This window comes from Ipomoea triloba, chromosome 11, assembly GCF_003576645.1.
Source record: "Ipomoea triloba cultivar NCNSP0323 chromosome 11, ASM357664v1".
NCBI classification, from domain to species: Eukaryota; Viridiplantae; Streptophyta; class Magnoliopsida; order Solanales; family Convolvulaceae; genus Ipomoea; species Ipomoea triloba.
The window spans coordinates 25324182-25340362 of NC_044926.1; the positions used below are offsets into that span (position 1 = coordinate 25324182).

The 16181-nt window shown below is 34.0% G+C and overlaps 2 protein-coding genes across 4 annotated transcripts; both read left to right on the forward strand.

Moving 5' to 3' along the window:
- Positions 1 to 1042: 1042 nt before the first annotated feature.
- LOC115996161 lies at positions 1043 to 3678 on the forward strand. Its single transcript, XM_031235299.1, has 11 exons — positions 1043 to 1189; positions 1340 to 1610; positions 1728 to 1824; positions 1897 to 2024; positions 2111 to 2198; positions 2287 to 2425; positions 2504 to 2788; positions 2874 to 3101; positions 3197 to 3354; positions 3493 to 3496; positions 3631 to 3678. The coding sequence occupies exons 1-11, from the start codon at positions 1043 to 1045 to the stop codon at positions 3676 to 3678; spliced, it is 1593 nt and encodes a 530-aa protein (XP_031091159.1).
- Positions 3679 to 12140: 8462 nt separating this feature from the next.
- LOC115997477 (probable protein S-acyltransferase 12) lies at positions 12141 to 15847 on the forward strand. Of its 3 annotated transcripts, none has more exons than XM_031237037.1 (8): positions 12141 to 12666; positions 13155 to 13404; positions 13599 to 13690; positions 14157 to 14283; positions 14379 to 14464; positions 14833 to 14898; positions 15368 to 15494; positions 15586 to 15847. In XM_031237037.1, exons 1-7 carry the CDS (start codon positions 12478 to 12480, stop codon positions 15491 to 15493), a joined length of 936 nt encoding a protein of 311 aa, XP_031092897.1. In that variant the 5' UTR covers positions 12141 to 12477; the 3' UTR covers position 15494; positions 15586 to 15847. The 3 variants fall into 3 exon arrangements, with proteins under 3 accessions (XP_031092897.1, XP_031092898.1, XP_031092896.1); XM_031237038.1 differs by having other exon boundaries at positions 15652 to 15847; XM_031237036.1 differs by having other exon boundaries at positions 15368 to 15844.
- The last annotated feature ends 334 nt before the right edge of the window (positions 15848 to 16181 follow it).

The window sequence follows — 16181 nt, forward strand, 5'->3', positions numbered from 1 at the left end:
AAAGGACTTGTATATGTCACATGTTCTTTGTATTCTTTGTTGATGGGGCAATGGCTTGATCTTTAAAGAAGGGCTCCAAAGAGAGCTTCAAATGATGTTTGGGATGATAATTAATTAAACGAGGGTTCAACTGGTCATAAAGGTGAAATTTGTCAAAAAAGATCGATAAGCAATAGTCTAGCCATTGTTGTTCAATTAAGTCACCATGATTTACCCCTCCACAGTCGGGGGGCTTAGAGTGAACGATTCCAACTTTTTTTGTCACAAGAGATGATATTATCCCAGTATTAATAATTAAATATTTGAAATAATATAAAGACTTATTCAAAATGTATTGAGTCAGGTTCATGATCCTATCATAATTATAATATTTTAAATTAGAATATATAATTCAACTAAATCTTTATCAATTAATTCTATTAATTGATTTGTAACTCAAATAGCTAAATTAAGATGTAGTCCAATATTATTAGCCCATTTAATGTTGCCAAATTTTCTCTGTCTATTGGTTGTATAAAAAAAGTAAGCACACTAGGGAAGAAAGGTTACCAAAACAACCATCATTATACCATGGATCATTTTTTGGTATATTACCAAAAAATAAACTTTCATCTCTAATATAAAATAGCCATAACAAGAGCAGTAAATGCACTTAGGCCACAATTCCCGCCCAAACAAAAACGTTGCCGTTTTGGTGGTAGAAAAAATGCCGCTCGAATTAGCATACTTAGGGGAGTTAATGCGCTGGCTGTCTAACTAAGAAAGGTAACAACGTTAATTAATTTTTTTTAAAAGTGTTTTAAAAAAGGTAACGACGCCATGATTAGAGTTCATGGGGAAATCGAATCGTTTACAACGATTCGGCAAACGAGGACTCTTCATTTATATAGCACCGGGAATGAAAAAACAATTATTCAGCGTGTAGAAGTCTGCCAGTTTCAAACTTAAGAGTTGTGATTTGGGATCACAATATATATTACAAGCGCAGAATCACTCTCAACATCCAAAATTCAGATCCATTTGCATTTAACTTCAGTCCAATATGGGGATGTATTCTCTGGCTACCGGATTGTCTACCTTCAACAATAGGAGTGCAATAAAGGTTAGAGTAATTCGTAGCTACGTGGTACGGGAAAAGAAAGGCTCTGCTGACCTAAAGAGTCAAGAATTGGTCTTACACGACCCAGAGGTATGTGTTCTTGGCTTTTAATCTGTATTGCTATTTTTGCTTCTTAATCTGCATAGATTAGAATTAGTCATATTAGTCATACGTATGTACTGCAGAAATAATATCACATACATTCTCTGTTGAAAATATTAATAACCATATAATTGATAGGGAAATGTCATTCATGCAACTATACCAGCAAAAATTGTTCCAAAGTTTAGCAAGGGTTTTGTAGAAGGCAAAGTGTATGCTATCAAGAACTTTTACGTTGTTTCGAACTGGCATACCTACAAGACCAGCATGAACGAATATATGATGCAATTGAATCATGAAACTATTTACAAAGAGTTGATGTCAGAGAATTTCCCTTGGTTAATGTACAGATTGAGGCCTTTTGATAGTTTGAAAGGTAATTCAGAATTAAATGAAAAAGAGCTCATTGGTAAGATTTCTAGCCTATCAATATTCTTTTTAGTTCATTCTCATTACTCATGGCAGGCTGTTAGGTCTATATTTTTTTTCAGTCAAGTTATTTCAAATTTTCTGAATTATTTAATAGATATCATTGGTCGGGTTGTTGAAGTCTATGAACCTCAAGAAAAAAAGATTGGTGGAAATAATGCTAGGCTCATAGACTTTGTGCTTGAGGATGCCCAGTAAGTATAAAACTATTGATGATAATGCTATATTATTTACAAAAAAACTTATTTCTGTGTTTAAACAAACAGTGGCCAGAAGTTAACCTGCACGTTTTGGGACGACCACGTTTCGAAGATTCAGGATTTATATGAAGCTCCTTCCAAAGATCCTGTGATAGTTCTCATACAATTCTGTCGGATAAAAAGAGGGCTCAAAGGTTAGTCAAATCTGCATTTACAATTCTGCAGTAAGCATTCTGAATGAATTAATTCCTCAATTCATTTTTGTTGCATTTTCTGTCAGATGGTGAGGTCAAGATCTGCTCATCTTATGATGTAACTCAAGTGCTTTTCAATCTGGAATATCCAGAATTTATCAACTTCAGGGACAGGTATGTGTATGTTATACATTTAATTTCTGCATTCTGTTTCTCTTTACATGTACTCAACTTCATTGTTTCTACTATATTTGAATTTCAGTCTTACGGACATAGGATATCAAACACCTATGAGAAGTATAGCATCCCTATCCAGTTTTAGTTTTACCAACACTATGGATGAATCCAGCAGTAACTCTATGGAACTAACCACCATAAAGGAGATCTATGACAATGATAAGGTAATAAAACATTCTAAATTACCTTTGTAGGATATTTTTCATCTACATCCAGTCTAATTCATAACTGTGTCAATGCAGTATGGAGATTTTTGGGTGGCCGCAAGGATATCGGGTGTTGTTAATCCGACTGAATGGTTTTATAGCTCCTATAGGAAGCCGGGATGCTACAAAAAACTTAAAATTTCTGAAGGAGTCAATAAAAGTTTCAAGTGTTTTCAGACTTGGGAAATTGGGATTTTAAGGTATAAGATTACACTACGAGTTGTTGACCTGAAGGGTAATGCTTCATTTTTAATGTGGGATAGGGAGTGCCAGGAGTTGATAGGAATGCCAGCAACAGAGCTATATGAAAAGAGTAATAAGGTAAGTTATTTGTTTTTAATTTTTGAATATCTACTCAATTTATTATAACTAATTCTCATTAATTGTGGCCTTCATTTATTTTCAGAACAATCAGCCATTAAAGCAGATCACAGAGTTGGTAGGCAAGACTTTGCTGTTTCAGATTACAGCAAAGTCAGATCACACAGCCTACCGTAACACTCCATTTCCCGTGCTGAGGATAAACAATGACCCACAGATTCTCAAAGAACATTGCAGTCAACTGCTGAAACTAGAAGATAATGCTTGCAACTCTAACATGCAAATCAGTCTGGATGATGATGATTTTTTGGAGGTATGGATGAATCCATTATTTTCTAATCTCTAAATAAACGCTCTCACATTACATATAAAAAGTTTACATGTACTTACATTGAATTTGCATTTTAGGGTTTTTTAAGTGATGAAGCTGAAAGTCCCATAGCAAGTATTCCTCATGTAGCTGTTGGTGATTCAACTAAGGGACCTGTCAAGAGGTGCTTGCTGGATCAGTTTTCATCAACACAGAGTGGCAAGAAGCAGAAAGAGATTCAAGAAATCAAAGTGAAGTTAGAGAAAATAGATTGAATGCATTTACTGACAAGTGCTGAGAAACTGAGAAAAACTTTTATATGCTCAAGGGTTTTGATACTGGGCAGTGGTTTTGTAATTTTAATTCTGTACTAAGTTGTGTCCTTTTTTGGCAGATGGGTACTGTATTCCTAACACTATTGCACTCGGGAAATCATTTCTCAGATTCACTTATTAAATCTTAGTACAGTGTTAGGAACTTTTACTTTGACATTATAGATATTATGCATAGTATTATGTTGTTCTGTTTGCAGGTATCTAGCAAGCTAGAGGACTGGAGGAAAACAGTATGGATATCTTAAAGATTGCATCCAAGGAATTAGGTTTTTATACATTATAGAGTTTTATCAAGGATATTATAGTTTAGGCAGTTTTTATTCTGTTTGTATTAGTATGGTAATCAAGCTTTTCTTTAGTGGTGAACTCCCAATGATGGTTGTACAACTATAATGAAAAAATAGTTTTCTGTAAACATTTTTTTTACATACGTATATATGAAAAATTCTAATGAAGGAAATTTTTTCATTCATTTTGGGTCCACTCATGCAACCAACACTAACCCTGCATGTGTCCTATTCTCATATTAAAACAAAACTTATAATAACTTAAAATACTCCAATAAATTAGATATAAATTAATGTCAGCGACTTATCTCTGAGCTCATATGAACTCAGCTGCTTATCTTCTAAACCAGCTTATGGAAGATGTTCCTGCATCAAAGAAAAAAACTTCTATGAATCAAAATGTGGGATTAAGTAAATGGTCCATTATACTAAATTGCCTGCTACACTTAAGGAGCACAAAGGATTAAGTAATGAACTAAACTTTGTTCTCTTTTATAAATACTTTTAAAGAGAACTTTGAAGTTCATTAAAACAATATTTTAATCACTAACAGTTTCAGACTTACTTAGAATGATACTGAGTTGCAATAACTGGAAAACTTATAACGAACTTGCAATACTTTACAGCCTTACTTAGACCAAGATCCAGTATTGCGAGTTCCTTAATGTATAGAAAAATATTTCATAATAAAACTTGGTGCCGTTGTACATAATTTTGCAAAATAAAATGCAACCTATTACTTCAAGCTTTTGCAGCACCTCTTTACCTTCACATCTTGGCTGTGAACCAAAGGAACCAATGGTATTCTTACAGTCTTGCAAGAATTAAATCATGATCTTGCACTCCATATATAAGTTTCTGTACTCTGGCAACTCACCCTGCAGACTATGGTTCAAGACAAGGTAGATATGACTCCAAACAACATTAAACTCTAAGTTAATACTAACTCTCAATTGGAAAATACAACACATGCAGTGGCAGAAACAATACACGTTCATGCCAAAACTAAGCCTTGAGGTTTTGCCAAAACTGTAATTAGACTTGCAAAGAGGGGTAGTGGCAGAAACAACCAAACAAAAAACCCCAAAAAAATTAGTACCAAATGGCTATTTGCCAAATCTACACATGTCGATTTTTGGTAAAACGGGACAAGCACCTGAGCTAATTGGATCCAGTGTAGACTTTTTCTCATTTTGTCATTGTATAATATTTGAGTTAGTACTCAAACATTAAAACAAAAAATAGCAAATCAGTATTCGCTACTCATTAGGCATCAGAATGTAATTTCATCATCTGCCAAACCTACATTATACATATTAGTCACAACAAGAAAAATCAAATAATAATCATACATAAAAACTGATAGTACTTACTCTAAATAAACAGATGATATACATTGAGAGATTTACCATTTATAGGAAGTTTTGCCAAATGATTTTTAATATTGATCTAGCAACATTAATTACTTTAGAGACTCTTAGTATTCCAACAGTCTAATAGATACCAGAAATTACATAAAGGCTACCAAAACAATCATTATTATTCTCACAGGATTATCAACCAGCAATATAAAAACCCTAAACCTTGAAATCAAATTTTACACACACAGCTACAATTGATGAATGCAAATAATGAAGCAACTTACCAAGTCAGCTCTCATTGGCAGTAAAAGGAAACACCCTCAGCCTATAATACCAGGTACGCATTGAGTATTCTTCAGTATTAACATTTTCTGCTCAGTGCTTTGCAGAAGCTCATTACTTATAACACTGTAGCTTTATATTCATCTCTAATGGGTCCAAAAACAGCAGAATACTAATAGTTTCACGAAGATTAGTATCTAATAACAACAGATTTGACTAATAAATACAGAATGTATACAGAAATTGACCTCCCTCTACACATAAACAAAATCATTGCTGAATAAGTTAATCTGTTGAAACGACACACACAGCACAGTCTTGAAACCAAAAACCCTAGACCCAATTTCTATCGATGTTGGGTAACACTTCCTAAAATTAATTCAGATAACAACCAGATTCATTTCGATTTTTTACCTAAAATCGACGCTCAAATAGAGTACCTAAATCCAGATTACAGCGGATATAGGGTTTAACAAATACTTACCAAATCATTCAGTTGAACCAAAGTAGATCCAAAAACAATGGGTTGTAATTCTCGGAGCATTAGGAAATAGCAGAGGATGAAAATCGAGAGTGAGATAGCGATAGTAAGATACCGTGGTCGCAGGCCCTTAGAATTAATGAATCACTTTGTTGCTATTTGGAGCACAGAACTGAGGTAAGCTGGGTGAAGACAACACCAGGCTTTCCTTTTCGCTATCTCACTCTCATTTGCTTAGTACACGTATCTCTCTTGCAAAGAGAATACGTGTACTTAGCAGGTGAAACCCCTGTTTTTTTTTTTCATTTTTATATTATATTTATTTTGTTTTACTTTTTTGCTATTTATATGTACACAAGAATTTTATATATTTTTCCAGAAATATATATATTGATGGAAATGAAAAATTATATTTGCGATGTTAAAATGAATGTTGCGGCAACTGATATTTGGATTCCGTTAGATAGCAAGCCTAGCAATTTAAGACTTTAAATCAATTCAGACTTCATTAAAATGCCGGCTTTTCAATATTACTAAATTCTTTTTTAATTGTAATCTTTTTTTGTGCTTTACAGATAAAGAGAACGCGTCATGCATAGAGTTCAGTAATAATCGTACTCCTAAACATGGAAATGGGTCGCAATTTCCTGATCCCTACGTTTTTGGTGTATTTGAAAATTCAATCAATTCACCATTGAGCATTATAACTCATAGTAAGTATTCATAAACGTCGATGCATAAACATATTATACCTGTCATATTTTAAAACATTTCATATTCACAGGTGGTCAACTAATTAAATCGAGTATTAGTTGCAACAAGAACCAGTCTCAAAGTGTTATATCAAATGAAGGTATAAAACTAATCTAATATTACCCATTTGCATGTTATTAAAATATTTATTTGATCTTTTTTCTATTAAATAGTCTAATGCTTTTTGTTTCAATAATGTCAACTTGAGATGTGGTGACTGAACACAAATTATATCGTTTTCAGTATGTCTCATGCTTGGAATTTGTTTTTTCTCAGCGGCTACAACTTCAGTTCAACGATTAAAAGTTAGAGGACCATTAAATGATGTCACTAACAGTCAGTCACATAAACCATATTTATTTAACATAAACATTTGCTTTATTTTATATTAAAAATGTAATGGTTTTTTAAATTTTCTAATTAGTTCGGCCTTCTAAAGCACAATGTACAACAAATCTGTAATGTGCTACAATGATTTACAAAAGGCGATACCTTTTGGAGCAACGTCATCTACGCCGAATGTGCAAACATTAAGCAATTTGAGTACAGGTTAGTGCTTCTAAATTAAAGATTATTTGATTAATTTAATATTATTTTACCAATTACACCTCTCTTTTTTTCTTTATTATTGGTTAGTGCATTAATAGATTTTTTTGGAATTTTTGTTTGCATTTCACGTAAAAAAAATTAGGATTAACATTTACCTTTTCATTTATTGTTTAAAGGCTCTATAATTTATTTTTTTAAATCAAATATGTGACTGACTAATATATTTTCATTTTGTTTACATTTATTTTATTGTTGTAATAAGTTATGGCCACGACAAACCATCAAGTGAGACAAAGCTTGACGTCCAATATGGCCGTTGAATTTAGTCGGAATTTGGAAGCTGAATTTGCCACTGTACAGCGGTCAGGGGAAACAACTACATCCTTCTTAAATAACGGTAATTCTTAACTGGTTCTTAAATCCATGTCGTCTCTTTGCAAAGGAATTTCGAATTTCTTCGGTCTGTTAAACAATATGCATTCAACCCATAGGTTACGTTGAACATCTGGACAATTAAATGCATGCTCTTTGATTTGTAGATTCAATTTTTGATACGATTATTTTAATAGTAAATTATATCTCTTTGGTATTGATCTACTTTTTTATTATTTAGTATTGTATTCGTTGTTGTATCAAAATGTTATATCAAATGAAGGTATAAAACGAATTTAATGGTGAATTAATTGCATTAAATTAATATATTTCTTTGATATTTTTTATATTAAATAGTATAATGCTTTTTGTTTGAATGATGTCAACTTGAGATGTGGTAACTTAACACAAATTATATCGATTTCAGTATGTCTCATGCTTGGAATTTATTTTTTGTCAGCGGCTAGAACTTCAGTACAACGTACAAAAGTTAGAGGACCATTAAATGATGTGTCTAACGGTTAGTCACATAAACCATATTTAATAAACATTAATGTTTGACCTATTTTATATTACAAATGTAATGGTTTTTGTGAATGCAAATTAGTTCGGCCTTCTAAAGCACAATGTACAACAAAAGTCGACAAGAAATCTGTAAACCTATGCAATGATTTACAAAAGCAAATACCTTTTGGAGCAACGTCATCTACGCCGAATGGGCAATCATTAAGCAATTTGAGTACAGGTTAGTGCTTGAAAATTAAAGATTATATTATTAATGCATGATTATTTTGCTTGAAAATTAAAGATTATATTATTAATGCATGATTATTTTAACAATTATATTCCCTTCTTTTGGCGGCTTTAAAGATGTTTGTATTATATTTACATGTATTTACAATTGTATAATGCAATTCACGTAAAACAATAGAATATTGGTATTTACCTTTGTCGCTTAATGGGTGGTTCAATTCACTATAATTTATTTTTTTAAATCAAATATATGTTCTAAAGATATGTTCTAATTTTGTTTACATTCAATTTATTGTTGTAATAAGCTATTGGCACCACAAACCATCAAGTTAGTCAAAGCTCGAGGTACAATATAGCCGTTGATTTTAGTCGAAATTTGGAAGCGGAATTCGAGACTGTACAAGGAGGAGGAGAGACACGTACATTCTTCTTAAATAATGGTATTTCTTAACTTCAATAAACCATGTGCTATCTTATCGGTAACTTATTTGTTAATTCTTTTAAACAATATGCATTCAACCCATAGATTACGTTGGCCATCTAGACAAACAACACTTACTCTGAGATGAATAGATTACATTTTTTATACGATTATTTGAATAGTAAATTGCTTTAGTTTGGTATTGATCTACTTTTTTATTATTTACTGTTGTATTCGTTGGGGTATACAAATTTATATTGCTTAATACCCGTATTCATTGTTGTCGAAATTTACTATGTGATATTTGAAATTGTAGCCCAAAAGTTTATGTAATGATTATTAGATACATTTCCTATGTACAATTGTATTCAAGTTTTTCTTTTTAAACTAAAATATTATAAGTTAGCTAAGTTGTAATTGTGTTTAATTTTAAAATATTATAAGTTAGCTAAGTTGTAATTGTGTTTAATTTTGTTTTATTTTTTTAATAAGTTTTGGACAGAACAATCCATCAACAGAGTCAATGCCCGATGGCAAATATTGCTGACGATTTTAGTCGCAATTTGCAAGCTAAATTGGAGACGAATTTTGTCATTCAAAGGTCTCAAAGACTTACATTTGATACGGGCCCAATTGTTCTCGATTCTCAACAATTGGGAATCGAGAATATTGATACGGTCAAGGTTGATACTGCGCCGCAACCTCCTGGTAAGAACATATTATTAATCTTTAATTCAAATGTATATCCATGTGATCAAATTATATGAATGTTTAAATGGAGGTAATTCATAATCATATATGGTTTCCTTCTTATTAGTGACTTACCACGATATTGGGGATCCGAGCAACATTTGTCAAAACTGCAATGCAATCTTTTGGTTTGAAGAGAGAATGAATAAAGCTGCACGTTACGGGACACCAAAGTATTCTGGTTGTTGTGGCCATGGGAAAATTGTGCTCCCTAAGATGATGCGACCGCCTAAGAGGCTGTTTGACTTATTTTTTAGTCACGGAGAGAAACAAAAAGAATTTTTAAGATACATTAGGAGGTACAACAACATGTTTGCGTTTACCTCATTAGGAGCAAAGGTTGACAAATCCATAAACATTGGTAATGCCCCTCCTATTTTTAGGATTCATGGTCAGAATTTTCACCTAATTGGAAGATTAATTCCTCAACAAGGTAATAAGCCCAAATTCGCTCAATTATACATTCACGACACCGATAATGAGTTGGACAATCGGATCAGTGCATTCAGGTAACTTCTCTCCATTTTTATCATCACGGTTTTTACTTAATGTAATTGCATTAATTCAACCCCATAACACTTCGGACTAACAGAAAATCTTTATTCTTATTCTGTGTTAGCATGGGTGAACACAATGCTAAACTGCATTTGGAAATTGTGAAAGATATAAAGCATGCACTGATGAACACAATGTGTTGGTGAAATCATTTCGATGTGCCAAGGGTAATATTGACTCAAATCCAGGAGTAGATTTCAAGATGAGGTTAATTGGTAAGCGAAATTCTGATGTAAGGACATACAACCTACCAACGGTGTCGGAGGTTGCGGCTCTTATCGTGGGTGACATTGATCCAAATATGGGTTCCAGGGATATTTTGGTTGAGACTAAGGCAGGTTGTCTAAAGAGGATCAACGAGCTTAACCCTGCATACCTTCCACTGCAGTATCTTATTCTGTTCCCGTATGGGGAAGACGGCTACAGAGAGGATATCCATTTCAATGACGCTAGAATGCAGAAAAGCGGTGGTCGTTGTCGGGTGTCGCAACGTGAGTTCTTCGCTTACCGGATACATGAGAGGTTTAACGAGATGTCCACAATCTTATATGCACGGAGACTTTTTCAGCAATTCCTGGTAGATGCGTACACAATGGTTGAGTCCAGCAGGCTTATGTATATTAGAAATAATCAAAAGTCCTTGAGGTGTGAAGCATACAAAGGCCTTTCAGATGCGTTGACCAGAGGAGAAGTTGACACTAGCAAACAAGGTAAAAGAATAATATTGCCATCCAGTTTCACTTGTGGTGCTAGATATATGATCCAAAACTATCAGGATGCTATGGCCATTTGTCGACATAAGGGTTATCCAAATTTATTTATCACATTTACATGCAACCCGGTTATGTTGAAAGCGTCTGGCATACCTAACCATTCTTTAACTTTAAAGGTTGGATCTCCGGTTATGTTGTTGAGAAACATAGATCACTCATTGGGTCTATGTAATGGTACAAGACTTATCATCACCAGATTATCTGATCATGTTGTGGAGGCAAAGATTGTTTCAGGGAATAATGCAGGTCAGATTGTCTTGATACCAAGGATGTCAATGACCCCAACTGATACAAGATTACCTTTTAAATTTCAAAGAAGACAATTCCCGTTGATGCTATCATACGCAATGACTATCAACAAATGTCAAGGACAAACACTGACACACGTGGGCTTACTATTAAGGAAACCGGTCTTTGTTCATGGTCAACTATACGTGGCGGTTTCAAGGATTAGCAACCCGAAAGGTCTACGTTTGTTGATAGCAAATGAAGATACTGACAGTAGTAATTATACTACAAATGTTGTGTACCATGAAGTTTTTAATAATTTGTAATCTTAAATATTCTATTGTTTTAAATAAAGTAAGTTGTTAACGTTCCTTAAATATTAGCTTTAATCTCATCCGTGCACCGCACGTGTATAATACTAGTTATATTAAAAATGAACATTCAGTATATTAAAAATAAACATTTATTCATTGTCCATATTATAATGTGAACCATTATCCATAATATAAAGTTGTTTGATTTGAAGAAATTGAAGTGAATTACTTTCTGGGGAAGATTTTCACTTAGGAGTTCAATATAGAGATGTTAAAGTAACTCCAGTTTTTAAATTGGTCATATTATTGACTTGGTAACTTTAAAGTTACAAGTTCAACTCTCATGGAAATGATTAGGATAACATAAATCGATTTATTTTCTTGTGATCCTTTTCTGAGTTTGAGTCAATCACAATTTCTGGACAATTTATATCATGGATACCGATTAGGGTCCTCATAGGATTGTAGACCCTGAATCAAAACGTCGAGATTAAATACCGAATTCATACTTGTAAAATATAGAATTTCATAAAGGCACAAATATCACAAGACACATACACATGTTATATATTTACTTACTTTTCAAATATAATTTAGGTACAAAATTGTATTCATAAGCATATAATTTCACAACACAAAACTCATAAATTCATAACATAACACACAATTATTAATTTGTTTCGGTACAAAATTCATTACATAATTTTATAACACTCGAAGCAAAAACTTACAATATAAAATACATACACATGCATTATTGCGGTTTCCGTGGTCACTCCAAATTAATTTATTGGATTGAAAAGAATATAGACGAAGCCGATAGTCCAGTTTTATTGGGTAAAGTGTTCAATGCTGAAGATACTTAACTTAATGGAACCGACACTTGTAAAGCCCAAAGAAAGACCCAATTGGCAGATTTATCGTTCCCCAACAACCACCGTCGTCGGTGAATCGGTTCCCAACCCGAAACTCCGGCGAACCTAACCAAAAAAATAGATTGTACATAGAGGCTGAGCTCAATATCATCGTCATATTCTCCACTTCCCGGTAAGGGAAGCTGGCGTCCGATATCTGGAAACGCTTATTTCCTGCTCGATCGAGGAGGCCATCCGGGTTGCTTTTGCCCCGACACAGACCGCTCCGGCTATCTACTGCCTCAGCTCCAATGGATATGAACCCCTTCCGGCTATGTTCTGGCCTCAGATTCCTAGGCTATTTCATGATCGTCATCGTTTTAGCAATTGTAGCTGTCTCCTATTACGCCGTTGTTATTGTCACCTGGGGCCCTCACCTCCTCGACGGCGGCTCCAATTCCTTCTTCTCGTTCACCATTCTCAGTATCTTTCATATCCTCGTAAGCCTCCTCGCTGATATTTTTCTCCTTCAAATATCAGATGCATTCACTGTTGTTTCTCTACTTATAGATACAAATTTTCCTTACTGGAGTTAATAGATAGTGTTGGTGGAGTTCGTTAACTTAATTAGCTTGAATTTGTAAAATACTGGTTGAATTTATTAATTCGTTTTTTATACTTAATTAACTGTGTTATTGGTTTTCATGAGCTTGCCTATGAAAATATAGAAAATTTATGAGTATATCAGGAATAAAGAGTGGTAGTAAGAAATTAAATAAAAGTTATGAACTTGGGGAGAGTTATTTCTGTGGTCTGCTTTTTTCAAAAACTATATGTTGGCATTGTTAGCCTATTGTGTTGGATGTTTACTGGGTAGGCAACAGATTAACCCTACTCACTGAGTTTCCAATGGTGATATGGAAAACTAATGCTTGTGGATTTGGCTATTGGATTTGTAGCCTTCACTAAATTTGTACTCACCATGCAGCTTGTATTGCTATCATGGAGCTACATTAGGGTAATCCTTCAGGACCCTGGTTCTGTTCCAGAAAACTGGAAAGTAGTACCAGAGCAGAGTGTAGAGGAGGGCTGTTCAGTGTCGTTGCCTGCTAATGCAGGACCTGAGAATGTGGTCTCTGCATCATCATCTTCAGGCACAGGAGAAAGAAGACAGGCTGTAGGATTTTGCAATCATTGTCAAAATGGCAAACCACCTCGCTGCCATCACTGTTCTGTTTGTATGCTCACTTTAACAATTTACTTTTTATATTGGAAATAAGATGCATATGAAATCGTTTTCTCATCTTCAATGTTAGTATTTGCATTTTTTTTTGGTTTGAGGAACCGGAGGTTTCTGTTGACAGAGCCTGAGGTGCTTGTATGTCTTAAAGGCAATCCATGGTAAAATGACAGAAACTTATGTTCCTTGCAGGCCAGAGATGTGTTCTCAAGATGGATCACCACTGCTTATGGGTTGTAAACTGCATTGGGGCTCGGAACTACAAGTTTTTTCTTCTCTTTGTGGTTCGATGTTCTCCCAAGAATATGAAAATCTAGATGGTTGATGAAAAGCATATATTTTTCCCAGATTTTGTTTTCTTCAATACATATGGAGATTGTTTTTATTTGTGATCAATAGTATCTCATATCCCGTTCTCGAACTCCACCTTGTCTTAGGGGATCCCATAAAGAAGGCCTCCACCTCTCCATTTGTTTGCATACAAAATGGAAGGTTAAATGCCTGCCTAACTGTTAGTTTTGCTAGCCAAACACTTTGAAACCCAAATTCTTTCTACAATTATCATTTCACGGTTTTCTATTTGACAAGCTTTTTAAAAACTTTGCTTTCCAGTTTCCACAATCACCACTCTTTGGTTTTCTATTCAACATGCCTTTTTCATTCTATATCCATAGAATTTCATTTACACAAGCAAAGAAAATATATTTATTACATTGTTGTGTTAATATTGTAGTTTGATATGCTGTATAGATTTACACATTTTTGGAGACAACACTGGATACTTTGGTGCTGCTGCCAAGTTTTATAGAATTCTTCAAAAAATCCAAGCACCACTCTCTCTCGCCAGGCAATCTTGCTATCATTTTTCTGAGCTTTGGTAAACTTTCTTCACAAATCTGTCATTGTTACACCTTATAAATATATATATTTCTCATTGTTTCCTTATTTCTTACAGATTTTACCTTGGTGCAGTTTTAAATCTAGCGTTTGCACTCAGCCTTCTTTGTTTCGTAGTTATGCATGCATCTCTTGTCTCCAGCAACACCACTTCAGTGGAGGTTTGTTGGATGTTTTTCAAATCTTTCTTCAATTTGAAATTGAACCTGACAATATTTCTATAATAATGCTAATAGTTACCACATATGGAACATTGAATATTTTCCCTTGTTAGACTCATCTGTATTTTTTGATGATCAGTTATAGATCCATGGTTAACATAGAAAAGAAAAGGGAAAGGAAAAAATTAGAGTATTATAGTATAATATGGTGAATTGAGTATTAATATTGCACATCTGTTAATGAATGGAGCCTGATTTTATTAGTGACTAGTGAAATTTATTTAAATCCTTTAAAGAATATGTGAAAACCACAGGTTCTGACTCATAATCATGGTGAACATTTACTGTGTTCCTCTCTGATGTTTCAGGTTTATGAAAAGAAAAGAAATGTGCGATGGAAGTATGACCTGGGGTGGAAACAGAATTTTGTGCAGGTGAGATACATATTGATGATTTTCTCATTTTACGTTTCCTCTGAAAGAAAATAAATTCATGAATTGAATTATTGCCTGACTGCAGTGTCACTGTTTTGATTCTTAATTGTTATTCTTCACTATACTAAAGATTCATCTCCTTAGTTTAGCAACTTGAGCTCATTACTATTTTTGAGAAAAAATTTACAAGACAATGAAATGTAATGGTTGATAATTTAACCTCAAGTGAATAAATTGCATCTTTACCCTATTACCATTCCAAATGGAAGGTCACAGACAGGTTCGAGTCCCATCCCGATCAAGTATGTTGATACATCATGTTGAACAATACTATGGATAGGTTAAATTGTAGTCACCAAATTAAAAATCGGCATAACTTGTTTTGTTTGTTATCTAGCAAGTAAAAGTAATATTGTGATAGCCTGGCCTCGCCTCGCCTGGCCTCACTAACACTTGAGACCTGTTTAAGGTTTTTGGGAGTAGCAAGGCATTGTGGTTTTTGCCATTATTCTCAAAGAAAGATTTGGAGAGCATCCCTGCACTGCATGGGTTGGAGTTCCCGGCACGCTCGGATGAGAATCTCAGATCCAGCTAAGGTAACATGCATGCCTGCCTGCAGCAGAATTGAAGCTTGTTGTATAATTGTGTTTCTTGATTTCATCAATGACTTGTTGTTTGTATTTACAGTTTCATGTGTGTATCTTGCAAGTTTGAATGTATATTCTGTACTATGATGTATTTGGGGTTTGCCAGTTGCCTGTTGCCTGTTGCCACCCACCTTCACCTTCACTAAATATAGAGTACGCCGTGGAGGTAGTGCGTCAACGTCTCAAATTAAATTGAAAATCTGATACGTGTGACAGCTGGTTGACAGTTGATACATAACATGTGTTGCGTGGTTTTTGTTTGATATTACAATACAAACAACTCAACACATTAAATTGGAGACTCTGCTATAGTGACTTCCCCCCTTTCTCCTCTATATATTAGCTCTCTTATCCTTTATATTCATTTCAAATATAAGAGGTTGTAGTTTTTCAAATGCTATGATTAACCCACGTCATCCGCAATCAATCGTGTGTGGAGCATGGTGATTCATCAAAGATATGTATAATATCAAATCAAATTGTAATATAATTAAAATGATACTTTAGTGTAACACAATAATGAGCATAAACTGATAATTTTATCATACACAAATCTGAGTGTTACATCGTTAATTAATATTGGAAAATGATTGCTTACGAGTTTGATTTTGTTGAAAACACTCGAGGCAAAGCTAC